Raw genomic sequence first — 26031 nt, forward strand, 5'->3', positions numbered from 1 at the left:
AAAAGTTTGGTGATCTTGTAAAGATTCCGTCAACAAGCGACATTCTCCTCTTCGACCAAGCTGGAACGAAACCTTCAAATTGCAAGTTTCCTTGCAATTCTTCAGTTGCGTTCGAAAGCTGGCCAAATCGGAGACGAAAGTCACTACAATTGGCGGAGCCTTTACTCGTTTCTCGACGGCAGAAGGCTCAGTACGAGGAGAAGGATCCTTGTCAACAGTTTCGGATAAAACACCGAAACTGTTTGCCAATGGAATTGGAGGATTGACCTCACTTTCAGAATCAGAATCAGACCTCGGATGAGGCTGTTTTCTTTTTCTGTTTCCGTTAGCCGGTTTAGCGTTCAAACGCTTCACCGACGTAACGACCAAATCTTCAGAAGATTTGCGTTTACCTTTGTTTTGACGCATTTTGCAAGTTCTCTTTAAAAAGATGGCTTCGTTTGTAAAATACAACAAAATTTCAGGTGGGGTTAGTCTTCAAAAGACTGTTTAGAATTTGGGAAAATAACTCAGGTAGTCTTTAAAAAGACTGTGAATATTTTTTGAAATAGCTCTGAGCTTAGGTAGTAAAAAATACCGCAGCTCTAGTGTCCGTTCACCTCGAAGGTTCGCAAGACACTGGATTTTTGGCGGGTTTGTATAGGGGGGGCTTGTACCCAGGATGGAGTTTCGAAGGGTCAGGGATATCCTTCGGCACGTTCAGGAAGACGGACGGTGACCAAGTCCGTTTGGTGGCGTCCGAGTTTTTCGCAACTCGGCCTGGTGAAGCACCACGAGCTGAATGTGGCCGAATAAACGGATTGCGGCGCTCCGGAACGGGCTTATGTCCCCCCGGGGGAGCCATTCGCGGATAGTTTTGTCACTCGCGTTGGAAAAAAAATCGAAAAATTTGCGGAGCACTGAAGAAAAAAAATTGCTGGCTCCGAGTTGCCAGTGCTTCCCAGAATAATTTTATCAACTCCCCATAGCTGGCCCTACGAGGTTCTTTGAGAAGTTCTTTGAATTTATTCCAAATTTTATTAAAATATGTTCAGAAAACATTTTTAAAATTACTTGGCAAGCATGCCGAATTGAAAAACATGCTTGTAAGACTTGGAAATAATGTTCTACATTTTTAGAATAACTTTATCAACTCCCCATAGCTGTCCCTACGAGGTTCTTTGAGAATTTCTTTGAATTTATTCCAAATTTTATTAAAATATGCTCAGAAAACATTTTTAAAATTACTTGGCAAGCATGCCGAATTGAAAAACATGCTTGTAGGACTTGAAAATAATGTTCTACATTTTTAGAATAATTTTATCAACTCCCCAAAGCTGGCCCTACGAGGTTCTATGAGAAGTTCTTTGAATTTATTCCAAATTTTGTTAAAATATGTTCAGAAAACATTTTAAAAATTACTTGGCAAGCATGCCGAATTGAAGAACATGCTTGTAGGACTTGGAAATAATGTTCTACATTTTTAGAATAATTTTATCAACTCCCCATAGCTGGCCCTACGAGGTTCTTTGAATTTATTCCAAATTTTATTAAAATATGTTCAGAAAACATTTTTAAAATAACTTGGCAAGCATGCTGAATTGAAAAACATGCTTGGAGAACTAGGTGATAATGTTCTGGATTATTAAAATAATTGTATTAACCCCTCATAGCTGGCCCAACGAGGATTTGAATTTTTACTTTCATTCATTCATTTTTCTTCTTGGGAGCGTTTAGGTTTTTCTGATTTTTTTTTTTTTTGTAAATTTGAATTTTGCATCATTAATCTTGAATTGTTTTTTATTTTTATAATTTTTTAACACTGAACCTTGTAATTGTTTAAATAATGTGTACTTCCTTTAATCATTTTTATTTTTCATAATCTGCCGTAGGATAACCAGAAGTTATCCTTGATGCCATAAAGATGGCCGTAGGATAACCGTCCAGGATAACTTCACCCAGGTAATTCTGATTTTAAAAAGTTGTTTCACAGGTAGGAGACGACGGCCAAGTGGAATAACGCTGGACTGGAATCAAACGGACGACGGGTAGGATGATCGGTGTTACGGGTGTTACTGCTGCTACCCGCTGCCGACTGAGCCATCTTCGCATTTTATAAACGACCCACTCAGCGCGTTCCGTTTGAATTCCGTTTAGAATTCCGCTTGAACGAAAAAAGTTCGATTCGAATTCTAAACAGTGTTCGTTTTAGATTCTAAAACGTATTCCGTTTCAAACGCAACAACCGGTTCCGTTTGAGTTTTCGCCGCAAATCAGTTCAAGCGGAATTCAAACGGAATCGAAACGGAATGGACGTGTTGGCGTTGACAGTTGCTTCTTCTTCTTCTTGTTTTTTTCTTGCTGGTTTTCTTTTTTGTTTTTGTTGAATCCATTTTAAATTGGGATTTAACCATAGAAATAGATTAAACTTTTTTATGATTTTACTTTTTTTATTGTCCCTTTAACTAATCGTTCATTAAAACGCATCCCAACCCCGAGCCCGCTTTATTTATTTTTGTTTTAGCAGAGTTAACATATCGCATAGAATTTTTTGTTCCTCTCGAGACGGTTCACATCGACGTCATTCTTGGCGCACCGGTTGACACTTCATCTCTGCCATCGCCATCGCCAAGCAGCTTCAATAGGTTGGCCAGATCAAAGCAGGAAGTCTTCAGGACCTCGACCTTGGTGTGCGGCGGGTACACTTCCTGGCCAGCCTCCTAGGTGTCCTCTCCAAAAAACGCGTGGGCGGAGTGTCCACGATCGGGAGCGTGCCCTTGTCGCTGATCACGACGACATATTTGGAAAGGGTTCGGTGCATCGTCCTCGAAAAGCGCCGAGTATTGGTTCACCGGCTCGCTAGTATCTTGTCCGTTGTAGAGTGAAATCGGTGGCTGGTCTCGCCGATGGCAGCTGACCCGGACGTTCCTGTACCTTATCGGCGTTCTGATTGGCTGTTGCCATCTTGCGCCCTCGTTGGCCGGAACTGCTGCTGCTGCTGAGTTTGGCCGGGGAAGCTGCATCTAAAAGGAGGAGGAAATGAAATGGGTAATGTTGATTATTGCACCAAGTCCACTCCGTTTCGAATTAGGTGAAGGAAATATCCAACTCACCTAGGGACGAGGAGGATACGCCATTTTCCATCACGTCGCGAAAACTTTGAAAATTAGCTCCCAACGACTTTTGCGAAAATTCCAAGATCAAACATGTTTGACGTTTCTTAGAAAGCCGCCTCACAAATACACTCAAAGAAAAACCGCTTCGGCGAATCGCGGCGAAATGTCACCGAGGTTCCGTCTTACACCAGCAGGTGTGCCAAAATGGTCAAACGGAATTGAAACGGAGTCCAACCGGAGATTCCGTTTAGAAAATTTCGAAACAATTTTCGAAGCGGAATTCGAAGCGGAATGAACCCGTCAAGCGGAGAACGGTTTGATTGGGGAGCGGCTAAAGCATCAACCCACTGAGAATTTTGGCTCGAGCCTCGACTCGATTCAGGCTCGATTTCGAGCCAGATCGACTCGAGGCTCGAGCCAAAATTCTCAGTGGGAACTTGCTCAGGTCGAGGCTCAGGCAGTGGGCCAGCGAAATATGAGAGCCTTGATGAGAGCGATAGAAAGAGAACCAAATATAACTATTTTTAGTTCGGGTAGTTTTGAAGTCAGCGTTTGGCAGAAATACATTGGATATATAATTTACATTAAATAGGAATTTACAGGAAGCCGAACACGGGTAGAAATTCATCAGATTTGAGTTTCCATGCTCAACGTTTCCATTAGATTCATGATTTACATTAGAGTAATTTCCATGACTTTTTACTCTTTACGTCATATTTCAACATTACATTGAGTGAGTTTACATAGGAAACAGTAATTACGTGCTGTGTAAATTTACATATTTATTGCGCGTATTGAGAAAAAATCAGTTTTGGTGATTTTCTTGTAGGGGTCTCGAAGATACGAGCGCAAGCGTTTTTCAAATTCATCGATTTTCAAATTCATTGATTTTCATTTTCGATTGCTGTCAATTTACAAAGGTTTAGAAAATTATGTTCAGGAATTTCGCCGGATGCAACGGTTCCGTGGCCTTCGCGGCAGGCATGGCGATCCTCGGTCTTCGTATCGGGTCGGATGAACGCACTGTGGGTAGTGATGGCTTTGTCGGGCTGAATTGTCCCTCGTTGTTGAATCGGCGGCACTTGCATCCGCCATTCGAGCCCACACCCGGACCACCCGATGCTAGGGCTGCCAATTCAACTCCGACGATATCTGCCCGAAGAAGCCAGGAACGTAGTGCGTTCATCTAGCCAGGGGCGAAGCTAAAAAACACCAAGCCCGCCGCGAAGGCCATAGAACCGTTGCATCTAGCCCAGAAGACCGGCCAACCGCTGGCGTTCTTTTATAATGTAACACAGTAACAGGGGTTGGGGGCGGTTTGGTCAAAGACTTTGTTACACTTGAGAAACCGGATGGGGCCACCGGGGAACATGGGAAACTTGTCCAGCAGACGAAATTGCACTAGACTTGCTAGAAACACTATATTCAAATTTAAGAAGTTCTATACGTTGCATGCGTCATGCGCATGACCAGTTTATACTGTTTCCTCAATACGGTTCTAGATGTGGCCACCGGAGATCTTAAAACCCGAGTTGAAGTTCCATTCTTACGGATTTTTTTTCGTTTTTCGTTTTCGTAAAAATAAGTTGATGAAAATTCAACATCTGGATCTTCCGGTGGCCCGTTCTTTGGTTGGCTTTTGTAGTTGACGTGGAACCATGTTTCTGTAAATGGTTGGGTCCATTTTCCCCGTCGTCAGGCGGTTTAACCTCACGGCAGCAGGTTCTCCAACGAGGAGGGAGCCTGCCCGACAAAGCCAACAACGCCCGCAGTCCCTCCATTCGACGGTACGGTACAGCTTATCGCGAAGGTCGCAGATTCCGGCACCGGTACGGATGCCACTAAGCCGGCCGCGAAGTTCGTAGAACCGCAGATTCCGTCACCAAACATCAGTCCGCTAAAATCAACAAGCAATCGACCGCCAGCACCAACATTCCCTACGATTTTTTTCAGATTGACAACATGTTTTTTTTTGTCTAAGCCTACTCTCTTGCCTTCTCTATAGGTTTTTCGATTGCGACGGTATCTTGCTGCGGCGATTAATTGAAGCGCAGGATTCTAATTTTTCTTGAAATTATTAATATTTCTGTGTATTGCTCGGTGTCAAATTGTTCGGTTATGTTCTTTCATTTTCTTTTGTCGAAGGAGAATGACGTTTTTTCTTTGCCACCTCGGTAAGTTTATTGTTCAAGAAAATGGCCCAACATAAACTATAAATTTTTCTTTTATTTCAGCAGTAATTGGATTTTCTGGCGAAACCTCGGAAATCGTCAAAATCGATGATGCAACAATGGCCCAGGAACAATCGCTTGGACGGATCGGAGCGGACGCAAATGGTGGAAAGTGTACACAGAAAAATATGTAAATTTACACAGCACGTAATTACTGTTTCTTATGTAAACTCACTCAATGTAATGTTGAAATATGATGTAAAGAATAAAATGTCGTGGAAATTACTTTAACCCACCGGAGGTCGCGTACGTGTACTTTGTACACAGTTTGTAAGGGCACTTGTAAGAAAGGCGAAAACACGCGACTTCCCGAAGGTTAATGTAAATCTAAATCTAATGTAAATCATGAATCTAATGGAAACGTTGAGCATGGAAACTCAAATCTGATGAATTTCTACCCGTGTTCGGCTTCCTGTAAATTCCTATTTAATGTAAATTATATATATCCAATGTATTTCTGCCAAACGTTGACTTCAAAACTACCCGAACTAAAAATAGTTATATTTGGTTCTCTTTCTATCGCTCTCATACTTCGCTGGCCTGAGCCTTGACCTGAACAAGCTTTTGCCGCTCGTTTATAAAATGCGAAGATGGCTCAGTCGGCAGCGAGTAGCAGCAGTAACACCGAACATCCTACACGTCGTCTGTTCGAATCCAGTCCAGCGTTATTCCACTTGGCCGTCGACGAGAAAGCGTCCCCTACCTGTGGAACAACTTTTAAAAATCAGATTTTCCTTTTGCTGCCCTTTTCAATCATTTTAAAATATAACATAGGCCACACCCTTTTCCTACTGCAATCCAAGTCGAACTTCTCATTCCCATTGGCCAATCAGAATTAGTTGATTTGAACTAATGTAAATTCCAAAACTAATGAAAATTCCAAAACTAATGTAAATTTTCAAAACCAATGTAAATTTCCAATGAATCTAATGTAAATTTCCAATGAATCTAATATAAATTTCCAATGAACCTAATGTAAATATATATCATTTACCATGATACCTTTTGGTACATGATAAATAATGTAAATTTACAGGAATATTTTTTTCTGTGTAGTATGGATGTGTAATCCTCAAAAATAGTGTGTTAGGTGAAATGTAGAATCGCGGAATAAATTAAATAAATCACTTTTTTTCAACTTTAACCTGGGGAAAACATTTTGGTCATAACATTCTAACAAAATTCTAGCAGGATTCTAACAGAAACACCTGCCAGCATTATTCTGGCAGTAAAAATAAAGCAAAGTAATCCACTTTAACGACCCCTGGGTCTTTTGTGGTCTCTGTTGCAAGTTTCTGCTCATTTCTAGGCGTCCGAAGGCTATGTGTGGTGAGTCACTCAAAACCTCTTTTACGCAAATGGACCGACGTTTTACTTCCCCATCCGATAGAAGGCGTAGTCAGGCAAATCTCGTCTCGAAAAATGCCACCGGGTCCGTCTGGGATTGAACCCAGGCCATACTGGGATTCAGAGGCTACCACGCTAACCACTAAACCACCGGACCCGGTGGTATTCTGGCAGTATTCTACACAGAAAAAAAATCCGGTAAATTTACATCATTTATGATGTACCAAAAGTGCACGTCATTAATGATGCTTTTTTAAATTGATTTCATTGTAAATTTAAGTGTCATGCAACGTAATCGTACCACACATCATTTATCATGATACCTTTTGGTACATGATAAATAATGTAAATTTACAGGAATATTTTTTTCTGTGCAGGGCAAAAAAAATCAGAAACCTGTAAATTTCCGATGAAATCAACGTAAATTTACCAAAGTGAGAAATTTTTTTAGACCCTTTGAATCTAGAATACGATGTAAATTTCAAACGCTTTTATAGAAAATTGTTTAGAATGATATACTTTTTCATTTCATTTGATCAGATTGAGTATTTGCACTATATGAAAACTTGAATTGGTTGACCATGAACGAAATTTCAAAAGTAAATCTTTCCAACAAGTTTAATAATGTTTGAATCTTACACCAGAAACCAAATTCAACGGAGGAATTGAAATTAAATGAAGATTTAACATTGAATATTACGCCGATTTAAAATGCTAGTCTTGATTTAAAAAGGAGAATGGGCGAATTTGGTCCAAGGATGTACACGAACGGGACCAACTTTTTTCGAAAGATCTCGCCGAGACATGAAAAAAAGTCTTCTGGACCAACTCTCTAAACCCCGGGGTTCAAAAGTTACATGCTGTTGAAGTTTGAGCATTTTGAGTAAAAATATACAAAAAATCGGACTTTTGCTATTTCTAAAATCATTTATAAATCTCTGTTTCATTATGGATTTCGATTTTCTTGACTTCATTCGACGCGTATCAGCAAAAACTATAAATTCTGATATGTCTTAGCATGATTGAAACATGATTTCTCTTGTTTTTATCCGTTTGAACCGTTTGTGCAAGAGGCATCCCATAGAAACAAGTCGAAACTTCAAAGTTTTGAAACCGGATCCGACCCAGACTGCTTCAGTGAGTATGGAAGGCTTCAGTCCAATGTTGTAACATCTTATTAGGATGGTCTGAGTCATCCGAGAACTCCTTGGAGTTAAGATCGGTGAGTCTACCGCCGTAACAAGCAAGATGTCGGCGGTTTATGACCACTAATCATACCCGCATAGCTTCAGTGAGTGTGGTAGACTACTTTGCTAATGTGTTAGGATGTCCTGGGTCATCCAAGGACTCCCTGGAGTTATGATCTGTGGAGATACAGCCTTAACAAGCAAGAGGTCGACGGTTTTTGACCCCGGAACATACCCGCATAGCTTCAGTCAGTATGGTAGACTGCTTCGTTAATGTGTTGGGATGTCTTTGGTCATCCTAGGACTCCCTGGAGTTATGATCTGTAGGGTTACGGCTGTTACAAGGACTCCCTGGAATGGTCCAAAACATCCCAACATAACAGCAATACAGTCTGCCATACTCACTGAATCTTTGCGGTTATTATGCGCGGTTAAAAATCGTCGACCCTTTTCTTGTTACAGTGACCCAAATATCTAGGATGACCAAAGACATCTTAACACATTAAGAAAGCAGTCAACCATACTGACTGAAGCTATGCGGGTATGTTCCGGGGTAAAAAAAACGTCGACCTCTTGCTTGTTACGGCTGTAGCTCCACAGATCATAACTCCAGGGAGTCCCAGGACATCCTAACATATTAGCAAAGTAGTCTACCACACTCACTAAAGCTATGCGGGTATGTTCCGTTGTCAAAACCGGTTGACATTTTGCTTGTTACGGTAGTAGACCCACAGATCTTAACTCCAGGGAGTCCTAGGAGAACCCAGGACACTCCAACACATCAGCATAGTAGTCTACCATACTCACTGAAGCCATGCGGGTATGATCAGTGGTCAAAAACCGCCGACATCTTGCTTGTTACGGCGGTAGACTCGCCGGTCTTAACTCCAAGGAGTTCTTGGATGACTCAGACCATCCCAAAAAGTTGTTACAACATTGCACTGAAGCCTTCCATACTCACTGAAGCAGTCTGGGTTGGATCCGGTTTTAATACCTTGAAGTTTCGACTTTTTCTATGGGATGCCTCTTGTACAAACGGTTCAAACGTATAAAAACAAGAGAAATCATGTTTCAATCATGCTAAGACATATTAGAACTCATAGTTTTTGCTGATACGCGTCGAATGAAGTCAAGATGAGCAAATCCCATAATAAAATGGAGATTTTATAAATGATTTTAGAATTAGCAAAAATACGATTGTTTGTACATTTTTACCCAAAATGCTCAAACTTCAACAACATGTAACTTTTGAACCCCGGGGTTTAGAGAGTTGGTCCGGAAGACTTTTTTTTCATGTCTCGGCGAGATCTTTCGAAAAAAGTTGGTCCCGTTCGTGTACATCCTTGGACCAGCTCCCATACAAATTTGCCCATTCTCCTTTTCGAAATATTTTTTTCGAAAAGATCGGAAAATTTCACGAATTTTTCATGTGTTAACATTGAAAATCGGACCATTAGTTGCTGAGATATCGTCATTACAAAATGGTGGGTTATTTTGGTCGGGTCCGGTGGCGCAGTGGTTAGCGTGGTAGCCTCTCATCCCAGTATGGCCTGGGTTCAATCCCAGACGGACCCGGTGGCATTTTTCGAGACGAGATTTGCCTGATCACGCCTTCTATCGGATGGGGAAGTAAAACGTCGGTCCATTAGCGTAAAAAGAGGTTTTGAGTGACTCACCACACATAACCTTCGGACGCCTAGAAATGAGTAGAAACTTGCAACAGAGCCCACAAAAGACCCGGGGGTCGTTAAAGTGGATTGCTTTGCTTTTTTTTGGGTTATTTTGGTGAGATTAAGAAAACTTCAATTTTCGTGCTTCTTTTTCTTAAAGCGGTTCTATCTCAGCAATCCGAGGTCCAATCTTCAATGTCTCTTAAACAATTTTATGGCAAATTTTGTGAACTTTTCAAAAAAAATATTTTTAGAAATGGTCACTCATGGTCACTATTTTTAAAAATTGAAAAACTACAAATTTTTCGCTAAAATCAAACTTTCGGTGGCTATATCTTTTCGATTGCAAATTAAATTTTGCATTAAAAAATAATGTCAAACTTGTTTTTGCATTAAACATCGATTTTTTTTTCCAAAAATCACAATTTTTTTTTTAAATTCTTAACTTGGCGGCAGATTTTTTGACTATGTTTCTCTATGGCTCAAAAGTTGCGGATTTTTGTCCCCTAAACATATCAAAAAATCTCGAAAATCAAAAAATACGTATTTTGGGAAATTGAGTTTTAGTGAAAAAGTTGATTAAAAAATCTGCAATTTTTTTTCCGTGTACCTATTTTTTTTCTTAAAAGTCCTCAACAATACCTACAACTTTGCCGAAGACACCAAATTGATCAGAACATTCACTCAAAAGTTACAGCTGTTTGAATATTTACATACCATTTTTGTATGGACAGCAGCCAAAATTGTATGGAGACTTGTATGGATGAACCAATCACACAAAATAGCTTATTTGGTCATAGGGAAGGCCCCCACAAAGTTTGAGGGGAGGAGTTGGCAGCCCTGCCATCGAGAGTAGAAGCTGGAGCTGTGCGGTCCGCGGAATTTCGATTATTTTAACGTTTGTTTTATAGTAATGACCTTGGAAAGTAGTGAAAAGATTGTAAAATGTGTAGATTTACTTGTGGAAAGTGAAGATTTCCTTTAGTTTTATGAATTTGACCAGTTTTCGCGATTTTAATTTCTACGACGCCTGGTTTGACGGGTTTGACAGTTCAAGCAAATCGTCGCGGTGGCTTCGGTCTTGCAGCTGTATTAGTGAGATGTGAGCTAGCTCGCTCTAAGGGTGGTATTCAACCTGTTTTTTGGACGCCTAAAATAACAAAATCAAATAGTGCGAAAGAAAATAAAAGTAGTGTGCAATGGAATGTTTTTGGAAGCAGCGCTCAAGCAGTTTTATCTACTACTGGAGGAGGTGTTACAGATGAAGAGGAAGTACTTGGAAGATCAGTGAAACTACACTATGTTCTAAGATCGGGTGAAGTCGGTCGGAAATGGTGGATATTGCGCTGAAGCCGCAGTATTTCATCTGCAGCTGACCAAGAATTGCCAGAGAATCTGTACTCCAGGATGTGATCAAGCTGCTCGCAGCTGGAATTCTGGCCGCTTGCGAACAAAACAGGAAACAACGTCCGGGTGCTTGAAAGCTGCCTAGAAATTGGACAACCAGTCGATCCAGAAACTTGGTGAGATCTATCCGAACTGATATTTTAAAATTTTGCCTTCTTTTCAACAATAATTAAATACGCGCTGATCCCTGTTTGCCTGATGGGATTGGAAGTTTAAAGATAGATCGAGAACCCGTCTGGTTTTTGCTCTATGTTTAGGCGGGGCCGGACAATGCCCAACGACCTCGGAATTGGACCGCAAGGAGCTCTGTCATTCTGAAATGGGTCGTTGGAAGCAGCGCGAGGGCTATCACCACCTAATACCCGGGACTGAGATAAGCTGTATCAGCATAACCCAAGTCTGATACAAACTATACTTTCCCATAATTTCGCTGCCGGCCAGCGGGTATTGGATTGGACCACACACACACCAGGGAAGGCCCCCACAAAGTTTGAGCCAAATCAAAAAATACAAAAAAAATCCATTTCCGGTTTTGGTAGAGAATTGCTCATTTGGGCTAGAATTCTCAAAGAATTCTTGAGAAAATTTGGCAGGATGATGGCAGCGTTCTAGTAAGTATATTTTCGCTCTGTAAGATTTCTGTAATAATCCTGTGAGAACGCCGTGACTGGGTGAAAAGCATAGTTTCAGTATTTTGCTGCCAGGTGGCGCGGGTCTCGCCCAAAATTGTCTAAGTTTGAGATTTTTGTCGAAGGGTGCAAAACGTTGATCCAGATTTTTGGTGATTTTTCTAGTAATAAGTATTTTTTATATACTTCATATATTCATCAGGATCAACTCGAATCTTCTTGCACTGTTTGACGAAGTTGTAGGGAATTAAATTTCCTACAAGAATCTTTCACTTGGACAATTTTGTGCGAGACCTGTGCCACCTACTGCCAAAATTCTGAAACGATGTTCTCCCCATATATTTTAACCCTCTAACGCCCAGAGCTGTTTGCTTATCGTAAAAATAGTAAATAGCTAAATTTTGGTACAAAATTGCAGGAAATACTTTACTTTAACCCATAAACATCGAATTGGTGCAAAAAAGTTTAATTTGAAGTGGTGCACCAGAGCACCATCAGGAAGATGAGCAACTTTTTTTAAAATCACAAAATCTCGTTTTCTTGAAAGCTATTGGTTCAGTTGTTTGAAAATGCTTCGAATTGTGTTAAAAACTACTTATTCTTGTTTGTAAGACCATATTTCTGAAGTATGAATTACAAATTCTAAAATCTCTGCATTTTCAGATTTCTTTGATTGGCTCATTCAAAACTCACAAACAACCATTTTCATGAAAAATAAGGAAAATAATAAAACCATCGGTCTAATAACAATGTTTTGTCTTGTTTATGAATAGTCAAAACGTTTATAAACTTTTGTTTTGGTAAAAATAAGCTTTTTCTGTAATTTAGAAAAAAAGTGCTCCTAATTATTTAGTTCATATGCCTAGGTGGTGCTCTGGTGCACCACATGAAAAAGGTTGAAAAACACTCAAAATTGGTCCAAACTCACAATGTTATTCACAGGGGTTCTTGTCCAAGGTTCAAATGATAGCAAAACATTTTTTGTTTCATAAAATTTTGTGTTTGGTAATTTCTACGGGCTTTTGAAAACAGGTCTTATTTATTTCCCTAAATTTTGCCCATTTTTGTTTACATTTCGTACTGTAACTTTGCTTGTGCTTGACCAAATTTGATAAAATTTGGGGAGATGTTAGTATACATTCTACATGAACACCTGCAACTTAAAGCATAATGAAAAGTTTTGTCAGTTCCGAGATATTTGAGTTCAAAGTTTTGGTGCTCTGGAGTAACCATGGGCGGGAGAGGGTTAACCTTAACCGATTTGGCTCAAAATTGGCACAGTTACTTATTAGTGCCTAAACAAGTCGAGCCAGGGGGTATCTCCTCGGTTATTCCAAAATTTTACATTTTTCTTGTCACCCTAATATGCAACTGTTTTTGAGTAGATATAAAATTTACCTTTTTCTGGATTAATTTTATCCATTTGTTCTGCATTTGCTATTCCCAAGCCGCCACTAAAAAGTACTGGCTTTACATATTCGATTCGCGAGCCCTGTTCTGTAACAATGCCGAAAGAAATAGTGAATCCGGTAACAACAGGCTCTCCAAACTTATTTCCGTAGTCGGAGGTACCATTGCTGGCCTCAATCAATATCGTAAGCGGTGTAGAAAATGAAGCAGGATAATTCAGTTTTGTCTCGTAAGGAAGGCTATAGCCCGGAATATTAAGCATTCCCACGCAATACCCCACAGTTCCTGCAATGGGTAATCCGCCTCTGCCGATGCTTTGAACGTCTCGAATCCTACCGCCTGTACCGGTGGTTGCTCCACTGAAAGGAGACAATGCTGTTGGCATATTGTGAGTTTCCGCCGTAAAGATCAAATCAGATTTAACCGTTTTTGTTTCCAGCTTTCCACATTCGGTGAAGCTGCTAGCATGCAATGTTTTATGAGTAAATCCTTTGATAGCGCTGCTGTTGTCACTGAACTTGACAGTGTTGTTCGGATTTGACGATTTTTGCGTATCAATAATTTGCTCTATCAATGATTGCTTTTCTTCTACGCCATCGAGAAAAATTTTTCCTCTAAAGAACCAATGCCGTGAGTGTTCACTGTTGCATTGAGCACAGTCAAATAACTCAACGTTTGTTGGATTGCGTTTCAATAAACTTTGAAAAAGCCGCGTATAGTAATTAATGTCCCATTCATCAAACGCAAGACCTGCAACAGATAAAGACAATTAAAACAATAGAAAATACTTAAGGTGAAGCTGTCAATCAGTTCTAGTGAAAATTGATCATCAGTCTAAAATGCTCTGTAACGTCATGATTAGAATTCCCGGATGCTTCGAAACCTGGACACCTCATCTTGTTTAATCAATTATTTGGATATAAGTTCGCAATATGAATGCCAAAACTGTGTTATTTGATGAATTCTAACATCAACTTTCATTTAAAGTTTGTTTGAAGGCTGTAGTTAATGTCAAAATAATAAAATAATAGTAGTTTATGCAACAAGTTGCAAAAAGAGGATTTTTTCAGCACGAGTCGTACATTTATCCAACGAGGTTCACCGAGTTGGATAAATACGAAGAGTGCTGAAAAAATCAAGTTTTGCAACGAGTTCCATACAACATTTTTTGCAATTCCGATAAACACCAACTGGGTGTAATTTTTAGTCAAATGTTCACGTATTTTGTCAATAATTCGTTTAAACCAAAAAAATGTTGAAAAGTGTTACTTTTCAAAACAAGTGCTGAAAAGTTCAACTTTTCAGCACCCATTTCAGTGCTGAAAAGTAGAACTTTTCAGCATTTATTTTAAAAAGTGTTGCTATTCGATTCTGTTATTTTTGGTACAGAAAAGTAGGCTATTTCGTCGTTCAAGAATGACAGGAAAAGTAAGTAGTTTCACGACGGAATTGCAAAAAATAAATTTATAAGTTTACAAAAAATGTGAAACTTTTCCATGAAATATGTCAAGCAAAACAATGGAAAGGGGCCAATGCGAGTTTGTAAACAAAGAGTCTATTCTGCTCACGTCAGTGGATGTTTACATTAGAAGTGAGCAGGATAGACTCTTTGTTTACAAACCTACATTGGCCCCTTTACATTGTTTTGCTTGATTTCATAGGCGTCCGAAGCACCGGGAAGGCAAAGCAAAAATGTGTGGTTTTGATTTCCTTAAATTCAAGCAAATTTTTATATAAAATATCGATTGTTTTGATGTTAACAGCTTATTTAAGACCTAAAGAATGCCATTCACTAACATTTCAGTTCGGTAGTCGTGTTTTTTCGTGCTCTATCGAGTTGTGTTTGGCGCGTTTTTCACGGCGATTCCAAGGCGTGTGCGAGCGGACAAGCCCGTTCCGGTGGTCAGAGGAGCCACAATCTGGTCGTCGTGGACACGGCGGCGGTGCAGCGGCGGAGAAGAAACGAGTTATTTGTTATTTTTATTTTATTGTCCATCCGACATTTATCTGTCTTAATGGACTGGGTGGTAAAAGCCCGTTCGAGTTGGATCGCTAAATTCGCCACTCTCGAATAGGCACAAAATCCACCTTTTTTTAAACATGGCCGAATCAGAGCAGCAGCAGCAGGAGGAGTGAGCAGCAGCGGCTGCTGAGGCAGCTGAGACGAGAGACGGTCGTTGGCCGGTGGAATCGGCCCCGGAGAGTCGACTGCGGTCGGCGGACCAGTTTTCGGCCAGGCCAGGTCGGAGACAACCCCCGTTGTTTGTGTGGCTGGCAGCAGGCAGCACAACAACAACAACAAGCGCGCACAAACAAGTTTCCCGCGCATCCCGCTGCGGGCGGCAGCCAGTGCACAGTGGTCCAGATCGCAAAATTAAAAATGGATAAGTTTTGGAGCTTTGGTGTCTTGAGAAGAGTTGTTGCATATGAAAAGGGGCAACTTTTGGTTTGGTTGAAAATTAGGGTGGTTCACGATTAGGGTGATTTTGGAAATCTAACTTTACAGGAATATTTTTGGGATTTTTTTCGTCTTCTAGAAAGTTGACGGGCTTGCCAATCCAAGCAACTTTGTTGAAGACACCAAAATTTTATCTCGTAATCTACGCCTTCTACGACCAAATTTATAGAAAGCATCTGAGCAAAACTTCAAAAATCAGTTTTTTTAACGTGGCAATTCAGGGTTAAGTTTTAGAGAAAAGTGTTATTCGGGGCACTTTTAGAGCTCTAAAAAATTAACATTTTTACTATCTGACAAGTCAATTTGGACTTAAGGGTCAAATGTTACAGCGATTTTAAGGTAAAAAAGATGCAAATTTAAAACTTAAATATCTCGAAAAGGCGCAAGCCAAATTTTAAGCACTATGTTGCATTTGGAAGAGAAAATCCAGCACTACAAACGCTGAGAAAATCTCAGGGGTGTTTTTCTTTAAACTTGAGATATCTTTATTTGAAAAAGTCTAATTTTCAAGGGAAAACCTTATGGGACCACCCTAACGAATTTCGAAAATTGTCCAAATATATGTTTTTCCATGTAATTTTGCCCGCTGAATCTGAATCTGCCCTCAGAATTGACCCAAAGTGTCGAAAAATCGATTTTTGGTCATATTTTGGGTTTCCATGAAAAATTATCATTTGAACCCAAAATATGACCAAAAATCGATTTTTCGACACTTTGGATCAATTCTGAGGGCAGATTCAGATTCAGCGGGCAAAATTACATGGAAAAACATATATTTGGACAATTTTCGAAATTCGTTAGGGTGGTCCCATAAGGTTTTCCCTTGAAAATTAGACTTTTTCAAATGAAGATATCTCAAGTTTAAAGAAAAACACCCCTGAGATTTTTTTCAGCGTTTGTAGTGCTGGATCTCTTCTTTCAAATGCAACCTAGTGCTTAAAATTTGGCTTGCGCCTTTTCGAGATATTTAAGTTTTAAGTTAAAATTTGGCTTGCGCCTTTTCGAGATATTTAAGTTTTAAATTTGCATCTCTTTACATTAAAATCGCTGTAACATTTGACCCTTAAGTCCAAATTTACTTGTAAGATAATAAAAATGTTCGTTTTTTAGAACTCTAAAAGTGCCCCGAATAACACTTTTCTCTAAAACTTAACCCTGAATTGCCACGTTGAAAAAAACTGATTTTTGAAGGTTTGCTCAGATGCTTTCTATAAATTTGATCGTAGAAGGCGTAGATTACGAGATAAAATTTTGGTGTCTTCGACAAAGTTGCTTGGATTGGCAAGCCCGTCAACTTTCTAGAAGACGAAAAAATTCCCAAAAATATTCCTGTAAAGTTATATTTCCAAAATCACCCTAATCGTGAACCACCTTAATTTTCAACCAAACCAAAAGTTGCCCCTTTTCATATGCAACAACTCTTCTCAAGACACCAAAGCTCCAAAACTTATCCATTTTTCGGAAAATCCATTTTCCACTTAATTTTGCGATCTGGACCACTGTGCAGTGCGGCCAGTTCGGCGGTGAGTGCGAAAGGTGAGTTTTTTTCTTTGTGTTAAAGCGGTATACGCACAGAGCGAGTTGTGGCGCTATAACCACGGCAAATAGTGTCCAGGGCATTCGTGGAAATACAATGTCCCATCCCAGAGGGTCCCGGAGTACCAAACCTTCTTAGCATGGTGCTCCCAACGAATATAACCAAATCTCGGAGCGTATGGTGGTGTGTCCCCACGCTTCTTCCTCCCCTGTCGATTCAGAATTGTGTTGTTGTTCGAACACTCAGTGCTCAAACTCAACCCAATTACGAATCATCTCTGCGATATGGCTTTACGCAGTAGGCCTGGCCGCTTTAACGCTTGTGATGTTTCAATGCATTCTAATGCAATGGCGCACTGCAAATGTTAATAAATGACAAGAAGAGTGCTAGGCGTCATCTAACCTAAGGCACTCTCCAGGATCCCTTCGAAAGATTGGCTGCGCTAGGGTCTGATTAGATTAGATTAGATTTGTGTTAAAGCGGTATACGCACTTCGGAAGGAATCGGTCAAGAAAAATTTCAAATGGGCAACAGCGGCAGAGTAAGCAAGCCAGAGAGGGTGAAGAAAAGCCCCAAGAAATCGTTCCCTCTACTTTGTTCTGCTGTTCGTAAAGCTGTTTCTTGACCCCCTTTTTTCACGAACTTATTTTTATTAGGTCCTTTTAGGTGCTGAGACCAAGTTAGGACCGGGAATCTACATTTTGAAGTTTAATCTAAAAATAATTAAACATCAAACAAAATAACTGTGGACAAGGTATCAACGGCTCGAGAAGCAATCTGGTTGGTTCACTCAAAACCGTCAGAACCATTTCCAAAATTTTGGAAAACGGTATTCGGTGGTCTTCAGGCTGCCCATTCTGCCTCGAAACAGCAGGCCCCGGCTTGGTGGTTGAGACTGGAGGAAACATACGGTTGAATGCTGCCGCTCCCGGTTGTGGCAGACGAGTTTCTGTTGGTGGATTTCCGGTTTTCGCACTCTGTGTTTTGCTGGATTTCTTCTTGATTTTCTTTTTTCGCTTTGGGCCTCCTCCTGGTGTAGAATAGACGAGTTCTTCTTCGGTGGCTTCCTCCTCCGATTGTGGGTCTTCTTCCGCAAGGACGGCGTAGTGGTTCTCGACTTTGCTGGTCTTCACGATCTCTGCAAAAGACCGCTTGGATCGCTTACTTATCTCCTGCTTCAATTTGTCCGACCTCTCCTGGTACTTCGGACAGCACCGAGTTTCGTGCACTGCTCCTCCACAAATCAAGCACTTAGTTGGTACTGCTTTGCACTGGTCAGTCTGGTGATTTTCTCCGCACTTACCGCAAATCGTTTTGTTGTTGCAAAAAGCCTTGGTGTGCCCCAGCTTTTGGCAGTTGCTGCAGCTCATAACTTTCGGGAAATACAAGCGAACTGGCAGGCGGAGCACGTTGCCGATTTCCAGATAGTCGGGCAGTGCTGTGCCAGCAAAAGTTACTCGGTACGAGTTCGTTGGAACGAACTTCTTGTTCTCCCCCTCGCCATCAGAATTGCCCATCTGCCTCACCTCAATGACCTGGACCGTCGGAAGGTTCTTTCTTTTGAAGAGGCCAACTCCCTTCAAAACTTGTTGCACCGTAAGATGATCTTCACTGACCACGCCGTCGATCTCCACCGAACGCGCTGGGATCCAAACTCGGTATTCGACGCAGAATTTCGGGTCACAAACAATTCCGTTTGCCTCCTTCGCGTTGTTGAGAGCAACTCGTAGCTTGTTCCGGTGGAGCTTCGTCACTTCTGTCACGCCCGAGTAGTGCTTTTCCAAGTCCGCCGCAATCCGCATCACGTTCAGGGGCTTGGACTTCGGCCGGAAGAAAACGAACCACAGTCCTCATGGATGGTCATGGTACTTGCGAACGCGCGGGGTTGGTTGACTCGATTCCGAAGACTTCTCCACCTTCTTGTCCGTTGCCGGCTGCTTCTCCGCCTGAAACCCGTCCGGTTTCTCAGACACACTCTCCTTGGTAACGCTGTTCCAGTAAAACAACTTCCCCTCCTTTGTCCTTTGTTCCGTCCACTCACTTTCCGCCTTCGCGGCCGCCGCCATGGCCGTCGGCGAAGGTAAACAAATCACCGTCAGAAAAAGCGCGCGAAATGCGAACTAGCTCAAGAGACGACCGCTCGCGGCTAGAGCTGACGACTGAATATCTCTTGACCCCTTTCCTTCCGATCAGCGTACTAGCCTTAACGCACAAATTGACGATTTTGTAGAAAACATTTGGACGACACTGTAGTAGAGATTCATGTACTTTTCTGTTGTATGTTTGTAGTTGTTTTAGTACATGTGGCATAATGTTTTGTAGAGTCTTCCCGGTCTAGGAGCATAGCTTGCTCAGAACTCCAAGAATCTAGACCAATGACTTCTGACCAGACGGTCGACCGGGACAGACACAGCAGAAACAAGATAAGTAAAGTTTACCCGTCCACAAACATTGTCTTTTTGAACGCAAAGCGGAATAAAGTCGTCCCTTAACTCTACGCGTATTTTTTGACTCACCGAACATCTCAGACACAGGACCACATCCAACGCTTGGAATGTGCGTCAACATTTTTTGGTCCTTCGAGCACCGGATGTGTCGGGATCGTTTTGGTGAAGGGCAGTAGAGTTGCGCGTTGATGGAGTTCCGCGAAGAAAGTCCCGTCCAGAAGATGGCTAGCGTCGCCAGTTCTGTTCTGTCCAGTACCGTGAAGTTTCCCAGCCAATTTCCGTCCAAACCTGTTTGTATCGTCCTGTGAGCTGAAAGCATAAACATTGGCTGAAGCAAAACCGTAGTTTGCAAAAGTGAAAACATCCCGAATTTGACCGCTGGGAATCCCGTCAGAAGATCCGCCATTTCTGATCGAAGAAGCTCCATTGTGTCCAGTAGTTCTATTCCGCCATCGTGATATGGCCACTACGCGACGAAAATCCCGTGAACTTGACCGCGAACCGAACAAAACCCGTCGAAAACCGTAAAACTATTCCGTTCCATTCACAAGCAAAACAAAACCGTCGGAAAAACTGAAACGTCAGTAGAACTGTCAGTGCGCTACAACTTTCGAAGATCGAAGTCAGTGCGAAGAAGGTGTGACTTTTCGGTGAACGAATCTGCAGAAAGTGTTTCGAAAAGTCTGCAAGAAACAATTGGTCGTGAGAAGAAAAGTGTCGTGGAAAATTCGTGATGGAGAAAACGCCATGTTGTGGAGAAGAAAATGGCGTCTTGTGATTTACTTGCCAACCATTGTCGTTCGGCACACGAGTTTCCGCACTTATGAACACTTTCCGGGAGAAAATGTGCGCAGAAGTTTGTAGTGCGATTCCTTTCCTGCCACAATTCGAGAAACTACCCTAGTTCCACAGACTTTTGTTCGATCCCGTCAACCTTGCCAGTGCCCTGTTTGAAAAATGTCGCACGTCGTACAAGCTGTCGCGCGGTTTTGATTTTACCGTTTCGATATCGATTGGTCGAAAGGACGACAAACGTACGACAAACACTCGACATGCCCGACATAGAGGTTTCTACGTGCGCATGTATTGCGTGTACGTACACAAAAAAGATTGAGGTTAAATTTTGTCCGGCCAGCAAAATCAGATGGTGCGCTAGTGTGCGTACGCGAAACGTCATAAAGCTCTATTGTTTTTTCCATCGATTTTCCTTCAATTCGACGTCACGATTTTCGTCGACGCAAACAGTTTGACAGTTCTCTTCAGTTTATCTTGTTCGGACTTGATTGCAACCGAATCGAACCAGCTGTCCTTCCTTTTGGGATTTGGTTTAGGAGCCTCGAAGATTTTGGACGATTTTCGACGGATAATAGGTAAGTTTAGTTCTAGATTGAGATTTTTTTGCGACGAAATGTTCCGGGGTGCGCGAGCGACCGAATCAAAGTGTCTTGTATTTCAGATTTCGGTCTTCGTGGCGGTGGAGGAGGACGAGAAGGAGGACGGGACGGGAAGGAACCGGTTTGCGATCGAGGAAGGTTGGTGTTTGGTGTTTTACTTTCCGCGGGAGGTGGCGGCACATACCTGATGAAACTGGTGAGTCATGTTTTAAGTATGAAATTGTATTAAATTCAAAACCTCAAAACATCAAAATTGTTATCTAACGTGGATTAGATTATTCAATAATTCCAAACTAAAGAAAAATCAAAATTACTAGAATTTAAACAATCTTAAACACTAAAACTGTGAAATTCTAAAGTTTTCATTCTTAATTTTAAAATTCTAGTATTTCAAAATTATAGAATGCAAGAATTTGAAAACTAAAAATTCCTTTGAATTCATGTATTTGTGTAAATTGTTAATATTATTAAATTATAGAATTTAATAATTCATAAAAATTTTGATTCTGAAAAATCTGAAATTCTAAAATATTTAAATTCAGAAATTGAAAAAGATCTCAAATACTAAAATTCTTTAATTTAAAAAAACTTAAATTGTTAAATTCTAACATTGTTAAAATTCTTATATTTCCAAAATCTAAATGTCGTTCGTCATATTTAGAATTAGAGTTAAGAATTCAAAAATTCTAAAAATTATGAGTTTACAATTCTTAAACAAAATTACAATTCAAATTTGTTTATAGATTTATATTTTGAATTCTTAAAACTTTAAAAATTCGAAAAATTATAAAAATAATAAAATAAGAAATTTTCAAAAAATTCTGAGACTTCTTGAAACTTCTAAAATCTTTAAATAACTTTAAGAACTATTAACTTTTGCAATATTTTTAGGATTATACAATGATAAAAAAAATAAATTTGTTCTATCAAATATTAGAAATTTTAAAAATAACGCGAACGGAATTCGATGATTTATGAATTTCAAAATTTTAGAATTTCAGAATTTTAAAATTTTAGAATTTTAGAATTTTAAAATTTTAAAATTTTAGAATTTTAGAATTTTAGAATTTTAGAATTTTAGAATTTTAGAATTTTAGAATTTTAGAATTTTATAATTTGATAATTTTATTAATTTTATAATTTTATAATTTTATAATTTTATAATTTTATAATTTTATAATTTTATAATTTTATAATTTTATAATTTTATAATTTTATAATTTTATAATTTTATAATTTTATAATTTTATAATTTTATAATTTTATAATTTCATAATTTAAAAATTTTAGAATTTTAGAATTTTAGAATTTTTGAATTTTAGAATTTTAGAATTTTAGAATTCTATTAGAACGATATTTTTTAAATTTCTAATATCATATATCCCAAATTCCAAATTTTATTATATTGTATGATCCTTAAAAATCTTCAGAGTTTTAGAGTTCTTAAAATATTTTAAAGAATTTAGAAATTCGAAAATTTTAAAATCTTAAATTTTAAACAATTTAAAATCAAAAAAAAATAGCAAACATACATACTTAAATTTGTTAAAAATTAAATTCTTGTAATCTCGGATTTTAAAATTAGTTGCGATTTTAAATCATTTTTTTTAATGTCTTAATTTTAAATTTATTTTAATGTTTAAAATACATTTTTGAAATTGTTATATAATTATTATTTAAGTATGAATTTAATTTATAAATTGTTTCCCATTAAAGTAATTTGGCAATTGTCACAGTGTATATTAAGAAGCTATTCTAGTCATTCCTAATGTAAACGTCAACGTTATCTTTTTTCAGGGAACAAACACGTACTCCACAATCCAAGCCACAATCCCACGTTATCTCGTACTCCGGTAACCATTAATCCGTCTGAGATCCAAGATTGGCGTCGCATCCGGGTAAAACTTTGATCAGCTCGTCGAGAAGCAAAAGTCCAACACCAACATCCAAGCCGGAAGCTGCGATCAAGGCAAATCCGAGACCATCTGGAGAAAGCCAAGATGGATAAGAATCGGCGATCCGGAAGTTAAATTTAGTGAAAAAGTGAATATTATAGTGAAATTAGGTGTGTTTCAATAAAAAATTAAATAAAAAAACAAAACAACAGTTTTTTCAACAGCAACATAACCTAAAAATCCGAAATGACAGCACACGACAATAGCAGGACATCCTAAATAACAAAACCGTGCGACGTCGGTCGAATGTCGCACGACAATGTCGTACAATTTCGATTATCGATCGCACGACAAATACGACATTTTGGTGCAAAAACGTATGACATTCGCGCGAAAGTCGCACGACATTGTCGTGCGACGTCGTACGATTGCATGGACGACAAACGACGGACGTCTGACGGACTTTTCAGTCAGGGTGTGGACGAACCTTGCTTTCGAAGAGCAGTGAGACGAGAAAGTGAGCAAGAAATGAGAAGTGAGATCGGCAAAACGTAAACATTGGCAGTGAAAGAAGATGCAGTTCGATCGTCGCTGCATTCGTTCGGTCGGTTCGCGAAGGAGGAAAAGTGCCAGTTTTCCGCGAAACTGCAACCGTGCAGTTCGATACGTCGTGTGGGAACGTTTCGGTCTGTGTGCGATGCTTGGCTGAAGAAAGCCACAAAAAAAAAAGTGTTTTTGAGGTGCGATCCGCACCATCCGTCGATTGTGGAGCGACCAGTTTGAAGAACGGTGCACTTGGTGCATCGCGCGGTCGCAGAAGAATATTCTGTCCGTAGCAGAGTTTGAAGAGGACCGTAAGAAGTGCAGTGTTCGTTAAAACGGTCAGAGAAAGCTGGTCGCATAGAAGTCCGACCAGCAGTGCACACACAATCACACGCACACCCAGCTGCAGTTTGTGTTCTGCGAGCAGCAGAAAGTGCCGGTGGCGTCGTAGGGGCGCTTTCCGTGTGCGCATTTGTTGCGAACGAGTGCGGTTTGGATGCAGCTGAGGATCGGTGCCGTGTTGCGGTATAGTATGCAGACCATAGGCGTCGCGAGGGCGCTGAGACGTGCAGCAAGAACAACGGCAAGTTGCTGCAATTCGTTGCAGTTCCGGATCGGCGATCAACACCAGCCAGCCGGTCAGCGCGTCAAATGCTGACAGGAGGATCCAGCTTAAAGCCTCAGGGGCGGCGCGTTCGTGGTCGGACGGCCCAGAACATCCCCCCACCATCAACCTGAGTTAAGTATTCTCTTCAATTATTTAGTTGACCAGTTGCTTAGTGCACTTCAACTATCAGGTTCGGTGTTGCTGGATTTCTCGTCAGCTCAGCGTAGGCGTGCAACGAGTGTTCTTCGAGTTGCACCTGTACCATCGTCATCTGCATTCATCTCGGCTGACCTACCGTCCCGGTCAGCACAGCGTTCGAGACCAAGTGTTCGAGGTTCCAGCACTTGGCCTTAGGGGCAGCGCCGCAGGACAGGACGGGACTTAGCTGCTGCCCCACCGCCATCCTAAGTTAAGTAGATCTTTGTTTTGAACTCGACCAGTCGCTTAGCGCTTTCTACTTAGGTTTGGCGTGGCTGGAACCAACAACTGTAGGCGAACTCTTTCACCATCGATGATCCGTCGTTTACTGACGTTTACGGACTACCATCGGAGACTTCGCAGTCGGACGGACTGCTGGAGGTGATTTACTGTCTCGCGAGTCGGACGGACTCGTGGAACGTTGTTTTTGATCTGCGCTGCCTGCGCAGAAGTGCCAACGAACTCCCACAGTCGGACGGACCTGTCACCTGTCATCTGTCACCTGTCATCTGTCACCTGTCATCGTGTTGTTGGACGCGATAAACGTCACCAAAGATTTGGTTCGGTGTTGGGCATCGAACACAACCAGTATCGAGTACGCCGCAGGCCAGTGGGCCTCCCGTACGGCTGACAGACGACGTCGGCCTCCTTGTACCTGTCGTAAGCTTCCTGTTAAGAATCTCCTCCGGGGAAGGAGATGGATTCGTGATCCAGTAGACTTCTCCTCTTGGGCAAGATTCCGTTTGGACCACCTTCGTGGTGGTAATGCTGACGTTTTGGTTCGTCGTTCAGTGGAATTTCCTGTCCGTTTTGGTCCACCATCCTGTGAAATCCCGTTTCCCGAGCATGGGTAAATAACAAGGGAAATGCGCAATAATACCTTTCTCTGGTATCAATACCAAATTTTGGTATTCCTGGACCCTTTAAAATTTGTCTGGAGGATCATGCAAGAGCAAAATGTGGTATCATACCAATTTAAGGTATTGTTTTGATATTGCAAAATTGCATAATTTGTCAATGGTCGAACACCACATTTTGGTATTCTTTTGGTATTACTGTATTTTATCAAATTCCTCTGAAACTATGGGAAAATTTTGTCCAATTTTGACAAAATAATTAATTTTGCGCTAAAATGATGTCTCAAAGCGAATGCTTTAATTTAAAACCGGAAATTTCAAACTTGATTTTAAACATTTTTGATATACCCCTTACAGAAATGACTTGAAATTGTGGAAAATTTTCTAAGTCAGGATGGCACATTTTGGTATTATTTTAGTATTAAAGTGTTTTATCAAATTCCTCTGAAACTATGGGAAAATTTTGACCAATTTTGACAAAATAATTAATTTTGCGCTAAAATGATGTCTCAAAGCGAATGCTTTCATTGAAAACCGGAAATTTCAAACTTGATTTCAAACATTTTTGATATACCCCCTACAGAAATGACTTGAAATTGTGGAAAATTTTCTAAGTCAGGATGGCATGTTTTGGTATTATTTTGGTATTGAAAGGTTTCATCAATCAATCATCAATTTTCTCTGAAACTATGGGATTTTTTTTACCAATTTGGACAAGATAATAAATTTTTTTTTTTTGAAAAAAAATGTTAAAGCTGGTTTTAACATTTTTTGATATACCCATTACGATTTTTTTTTAAATTGTTGAAATTTCTAACCAAATACTTTGAAAAACGAGTCAATCGAAAGATTATTGAATTTTGGTGAATTTCAATCCAGTTTCATTTTAATAACACTTATTTTTCAATCTTGTTATTTTTCAGAAGCTTCAACAACTTCAAACACAGGCCGTTCATCAATGACAAATGCATTCGGTGTGGTGAAGAATATCACTAAGAACAACATGGAATCATCAGGTGAGTAGATTTGGCTGTTGCATATGGATCATTTCCGTTTTTTCACTCACTGCAACTGCTGCACTAAAAATGGTATGAAAATACCAAATTTTGGTATTACCTA

The 26031-nt window shown here is 40.2% G+C and overlaps 1 protein-coding gene across 2 annotated transcripts in view; it reads right to left on the bottom strand.

Annotated features, from left to right (window-relative positions):
- Positions 1–26031, bottom strand: part of LOC120428165 (phosphoribosylformylglycinamidine synthase) — a 114839-nt gene that overhangs the window by 32924 nt on the left and 55884 nt on the right. For both annotated transcript variants that reach the window (XM_039593146.2, XM_039593145.2), the window contains exon 3: positions 12965–13726. In XM_039593146.2, the coding sequence (XP_039449080.1) occupies positions 12965–13726 (762 nt within the window). The remainder of the gene's footprint in view (positions 1–12964; positions 13727–26031) is intronic.

Source organism: Culex pipiens, chromosome 1, assembly GCF_016801865.2.
Source record: "Culex pipiens pallens isolate TS chromosome 1, TS_CPP_V2, whole genome shotgun sequence".
In the NCBI taxonomy this organism is placed as follows: Eukaryota; Metazoa; Arthropoda; class Insecta; order Diptera; family Culicidae; genus Culex; species Culex pipiens.